General features: G+C 27.6%; 1 protein-coding gene across 2 annotated transcripts; it reads right to left on the reverse strand.

The window, feature by feature from the left end:
* Window positions 1–662: 662 nt before the first annotated feature.
* Window positions 663–5991, reverse strand: LOC136079011 (uncharacterized). 2 transcript variants are annotated; one of them, XM_065794777.1, is made up of 5 exons: window positions 5774–5991; window positions 5541–5644; window positions 1454–1649; window positions 1108–1267; window positions 663–857 (listed from the first exon to the last, which is right to left on the reverse strand). In XM_065794777.1, the coding sequence occupies exons 3-5, from the start codon at window positions 1586–1588 to the stop codon at window positions 730–732; spliced, it is 423 nt and encodes a 140-aa protein (XP_065650849.1). In that variant the 5' UTR covers window positions 1589–1649; window positions 5541–5644; window positions 5774–5991; the 3' UTR covers window positions 663–729. The 2 variants fall into 2 exon arrangements, with proteins under 2 accessions (XP_065650849.1, XP_065650850.1); XM_065794778.1 differs by lacking the exon at window positions 1454–1649.
* Between the last annotated feature and the right edge of the window lie 380 nt (window positions 5992–6371).

Below are 6371 nucleotides of genomic sequence, written 5' to 3' on the forward strand. Positions count from 1 at the left end.
TTCGTAACAGCAAATCATACTATTAAAAAATGCGTATCATACCCAGTAAACACATAGACGTCTAGAAGACCTCTATAAGATGTCTTTTAAGAGGTCTAAAAGGCGCATTTGTGGACGTCTAGATCATAAGGCTAGAATACGTCTTTGTAAAGACATCATTAAGACATCGTTTTAAAAACATCTTTTAAACGTCTTTGTAAAGACGTCTTTTAGCCTTATGATCTAGACGTCTCCAAATACGCCTTTTAGACTGTTCAAAAATGCGCTTTTTAAACGTTTTTTATACGTTTTTCCGACGTTTTACAGACACGCTAATTTTAAAGTTTAAAAAAGTTTAAATTTTAAAGTTAAAATTAAACTTTAAAATTAGCGTGTCTTTTAAACGTCGGAAAAAAGGTATAAAAGACGTATTATTGCAGATGTATTTTTAAATATTAAAACAACATATGCAATAATATCTAGATCATGAAGTTGATGCATCTATCAACTAGTAGATGTATCAACTAAGTAGAGGATGACTTAAGTCTTTATAACTGAATAAAATATCTTATTAAAAGTGAACATACATATTTACAGTTAAAAGTATTTGCTTAGAAACAAGGTAAAAAATCAATCGATAATTAAGTTTGATTTCTTAATAGAAATACGTAATTAAACACAGTTACATTTTTTCAAAAAGAAGTCAAATGGCCAAAAGTAGATTTAATGCATATAATTTTTAGTTATTAACTATTTTTCAGTATTTTGAGTCTTTCGTCCATCACCACTTTTTCTGCCAGGAGCATTCTTTAATTTTACACTCGCTTTTTCACGAACTTCTGCTTCTTTATTTAGTGGAAAGATGGCAAATACGCTTTCTAAAAACAAGATTTATTAAAACGGTAAATATTAAAAAAAAAAAATCCATTTTTACCATAAATTTGAATTTTTTAAAGTCAAAATATTACCCAAACACAGAATGAAAATAAATAAAAAAGTTAATAGTATTTTTTCATAAAAATCATAAAAATACACATAACCTTTAGTCATAAATAATTAAAAAACAATTTAATCAGCTTATTATTTTCTTTATCAATTAAATTTTCATTACTTGGATAATTAAATTACCTTTTATTACTTTCCATATAAACTTATCTTCAATACCAATCTTACGACCTGTCCCTTTCATGTTAAGTTTCGATTGAAGTTGGACAGAAAAAACTCGATCTATTATTCTTCGAATTGCATCTTTACCATCAACGCCCCCAACTTGTTTAAGATGCTCAATCTAAAATACACCCAGAAAAATGATCATTAGTTTAGTTTTGCGAAGAAATAAAATAGATAATTAAAAAAAATGATTATATAGAAAACATAGATAAAATGGTTTCACCAAATTATTTAGTATTTTATCTTTAAACGTGATCTTCTTATTTAATAAAATAATTATGGGATAAAATATGTTAAACAATACTATTTTGGCCTGGAATACGGGATCAACAAGCTTCTCTTCAAACTGGAAAAATTCATCTATATCAAGTAATTGTTTTAATTCTTCTCGATTATTTTCAACTCGTATATTTATCTCTATTCCCATAAATATGTTCATCAAATATCATTCATGAAAAGCTTCACTTCTGCCATAAATTTCATCACTCCTTTTTGGAACTCTTAATAAAGAAAATATATATACATAGATGCATAAAGCTTGGGTTAAGTAAAAATGACAATTGTTATTGCTTGAACTTAAAAGGTTTGGAATGAGCTACAAAGTTAATATTTTTTTAATTAAAATTTATGATGTCTTAGTTATTTCCTCCTCCAGACGTTCTATTTATTGTATCAAATGTTAAATACTTCTGAAAGTTCTAATAGTACAGTACTTTTAGAACATCCACTATTTTTAAAATCAAGGTGAATTCGGATTTTCTGCTCGAGTGTGCATCACACATATGTGGCTGCTTTAGTAAAATTTAATTATTATTTAAAATGTTGTTGCCATTTTAAATAATAATTGAATTTATTATTTCGGGGCGTAGTGATAAGGCAAATTTTGTCTTCTTTTAACCCAGGTCATGTAAATTTTATTTATATAAAACGGCATTGTATTCTTTTTTTTTAATTATAAAAAAAAAAAAAAAAAAAAAAAAAATTTAAAGCATATTAAATCTATTAAGTTTTTTTTTTTTTAATTACTATTATGAAGACAATTATTTTTTTGTAAAAAAAACATTTGGTACAATTTTTGTGTTGTCCAAACTTTAACCCAAGTTTATATATATATATATATATATATATATATATATATATATATATATATATATATATATATATATATATATATATATATATATTACGCGGTAGGGGTGTAGTGGTAGAGCGCTCACTTATATATATATATATATATATATATATATATATATATATATATATATATATATATATATATATATATATATATATATATATATTCAATGCTATATATATATATATACAATGCTAAAAAGTGTTCCTAATTTTACATGTCTTAAAAACGAAACGAACTATACTACCACAGCAAACAGTTCAGGAGTCTGGAGTCATAGCATGACATTAGCAATCAGCTGACAGGTGACAGCACACAGGCAGAATTTCGTTGAGAAGTGCCATTTTGCAGCGGACAAAACAAGTGCAACTTTTTTGGTTTGCTTCATTTTCTTAAGTCTGGTCCGTGTCAACGTCACGGAAGTTTTTTAATAATTAAAGGAAGTATCCAGAAGTTTCCAGAAGCATGCAGAAGCTTCCAAAAGTTTCCAGAAGTAGCATCTGGAAGCATCTAGTAGCATCCAGAAATATCCAGAAACATTCAGAAGCATCCAGACGCATCCAGAAACTTACAGAAGCATCGAAAAAATGCATCTTCCAGAACAGGTTCACACAGGTTCATTTTACTATATAAGAGACATGTAAATCAACATGTAATTCAGTCAGTATATGGAAGTCAATCAGTCAGTATTATCAAGACAGTTTATCAAAGTGAGTTTTATTAAAGTGTTTTATCGAAGAACATCAATACAAGAAGTGAAATACAACAAGTGTTTCATTGCATCAATACAGTCCACATCCAACCAAGACGTTGTGTTCCACAGACCATTATTGTATCATCTCAAGGTAAATGTAACACGGTAAGCCTTGAGAAGCATGATTAATTATTTTTATTATTTTTATGACTTCAAGTGCAAAAATGGCTCCCGATAGTCTTGGATTGGAACTAAGAAAGAAAATTATTGGCGATTACGTAAGTGGAATGTCACAAAAAAGTATTTGTGATAAATATCGCGTGAAAAAATGGACCGTATCAAGACTATGTTCCATATGTCGTTCTACGGGACAGTTGGCAGCAGATAACAAAGATGGAAGACCACGTTCCACCACTTCTAGAGAGGATTCTATGATCGTCAGATCCGTCAAGAAGGATTCCTGGATATCATCAGTCGAGATACAAAAGCAATTAGAGCTGCCTGTATCGAACCGAACTATCAGACGACGTTCTGTTGAAGACGGATTGTTTTCTCGACGCCCTGCAAAGAAACCGCTGATATCACTAAAAAACCAGAAGAAAAGACTCCTGTTTGCTACATCTCATATTGACTGGAATGCGCAGAAATGGCGAACTGTCCTGTTCAGTGATGAATCGAAGTTCAACATCATTGGGAGCAATGACATTTGCCGTGTACGTCGACCGGACGGAAAACGCCGTGAAGCATGGTAGAGGCAATGTAATGGTCTTGGGGTGTTTTTCTGCTAATGGTCTAGGTCCAATACATCAAAACGACGGAAAAAAGGACCGTTTCATGTATAAAAATATCCTGAAAAATGTTATGTTACCTCATGCTGAATGGAATATGCCAATAAAATGGGTTTTTCAGCAAGACAACGATCCGAAACACACTGCAAAAGTAGTCAAGCAGTAGTTTCAAGACAACCACCTATCGGTGATGGATTGGCCGCCTCAATCTCCGGATCTCAACCGTATCAAGAACCTGTGGGAGATCGTCAACCGCAGAATTAATCGTGAAGGTGTTCGTAATAAGGACCAACTGTTTGAACAAATCCAAAAGGCCTGGGCAGCAATTCCACAAAGTTTCATTGATCACCTGATTGAATCTACGCCTCGAAGACGGAAGGTTGTGATCGACAACAAAAGATTTGCTACGAAATATTGATAGCGAAATACAGCTTGGTCAACATTTTGTCGAGTTGCACTTGTTTTGTCCAGAAGGAAATCAACTTTTTTTAATACTTTTGATTAGTTTATTAATTTTCGTGTTCAAATTATGAATTTTGTGATGAATAAAACTTGAAGAACTTTGTCTCTAAACAGTTACATAGTTATTTCTCTAAATTGAAAAAATGCAGCACTTTTATATAAAGAAACTAAGTTAGCATTATTTGGTTGCACTCGTTTTGTCCGATACTGTATATATATATATATATATATATATATATATATATATATATATATATATATATATATATATATATATATATATATATATATATGTATATATATATATATATATATATATATATATATATATATATATATATATATATATATATACATATGTATATATATATTTATATATATATATATATATATATATATAAATACTAAAAAAAAGCGTATTTTATAAATAATAGTGAATTTATAAAAAACTTATTTTTTCAGATTTTATTGGATAAAATCTGTTTTTATACATAATATAAAGTTTGGTTTTTTAAACAGTTTTTTTATTAATATTTTTTTAAATTTATTTTATGCAATAAGATTACTATTTTTGAATTATTTATAAAGTTTTACTACTATAAGTACTAGCTTGACTTACTTTAAAAGAACAATTTTTTTTTAATATTCATATTTTAATATATTAGTGACCTGTTAAATAGTCAAGGGTCTAGCTTTTTAAAAATGTTAATAAATTTTTATTAAAATATTTTCTAAACTCTATATAACACAATTTAAAATCTATTATATAGAACACATTTTCGGGGTCCCAACAGATAGTTATATAAAAACTTTGTTTTGAGGTCACCCTAATGTATTAATAATATATAAAATATATACAATTTTTTAATGGTAAATTGTTGTTGAATGGTAAAATGTAATGATATAATATTTCTATCGTTACATTTTACTATTCAATGACACTTTACCATTAAAAAATTTCCACTTATGTTTGTGTGCATTCAGGTGGTTCAAAAAATCACCAAAATGCACATCAAAGTGCATTTGAGCGGCTTTTCAACTCGGTACTAAAAAAAAGATGAAATTGCAACATAAGTTAATGTTTATAAGTATTTTGCTTCTTGAATTTTTAACATTTGAAATTGTTTTATAATTTTTCCTCTTTTTGAAATTGAAATTTTTAGGAGTTTTGAGACACATAAAAATATAGTTAATTCAAAAGAATTTTAAATCCAGTATTATTTCATTATATGTAACACATTCAGTTGAGAGCAGCTAACTACTTTCGAAAAAGTTGTTTTTTGAACCACCTTTGTGTGCATGTCATAAATACCTTTTTTTCTGTTATAAATAAAATGGTTTGTTCTTTTTTAATGTGTTCCATATCTTGATCTGAAGCTGACGTCAGATCATACCCTTTACAAACTTCAACATTATCTAAAAGATTAAACTAACTTTTAATTTGATTGTTTTTCAGATTAAAGAATCTGTAATAAATGAAAAAGCTAAAAATTGAAATCATTTTTTTTACATTAAGTATTAAAAATAAAAAGAGGAACAACATACCATGACAAACCTTTATTTTAATCAGTTAAAAAACTTTCCAGTGAGGACCAGGATCCATTTCTTCCTTTTCTGCACGACTAGCATTAATTTTAACTGCCAAAAAATCTTTTGTTGTGAATCATTTATCCATTTAGATAGAATCACTTCCTCATGAACTTTTTTTCCTTCCCTCCATACAGCTCTCGACTGTATGGAGGGAAGGAAATGTATATACATATGTAAATATATATATATATATATATATATATATATATATATATATATATATATATATATATATATATATATTATATATATATATATATATATATACATATATATATATATATATATATATATATATATATATATATATATATATATATATATATATATATATATATATATATATATATATATATATATAGAGAGAGAGAGAGAGAGAGAGAGAGAGAGAGAGAGAGAGAGAGAGACGCACACAGAAGCATATATATATATATATATATATATATATATATATATTATATATATATATATATATATATATATATACAAACATATATGTTTCTGTGTGCGTCTCTCTCTCTCTCTCTCTCTCTCTCTCTCTCTCTCTCTCTCT

Source organism: Hydra vulgaris, chromosome 04 (assembly GCF_038396675.1).
Source record: "Hydra vulgaris chromosome 04, alternate assembly HydraT2T_AEP".
Classification (NCBI taxonomy): domain Eukaryota; kingdom Metazoa; phylum Cnidaria; class Hydrozoa; order Anthoathecata; family Hydridae; genus Hydra; species Hydra vulgaris.

Bases quoted from the DNA above. Each gene is read 5' to 3' on its own strand.
- LOC136079011 (XM_065794777.1), bottom strand. From the start codon at position 1,588: ATGAACATATTTATGGGAATAGAGATAAATATACGAGTTGAAAATAAT. The intron at 1,268-1,453 runs GTATTGTTTAAC...GGTGTATTTTAG, and splicing joins CCGTATTCCAGGCCAAAATA to ATTGAGCATCTTAAACAAGT. The intron at 858-1,107 runs GTAATTTAATTA...TCTTGTTTTTAG, and splicing joins TATATGGAAAGTAATAAAAG to AAAGCGTATTTGCCATCTTT.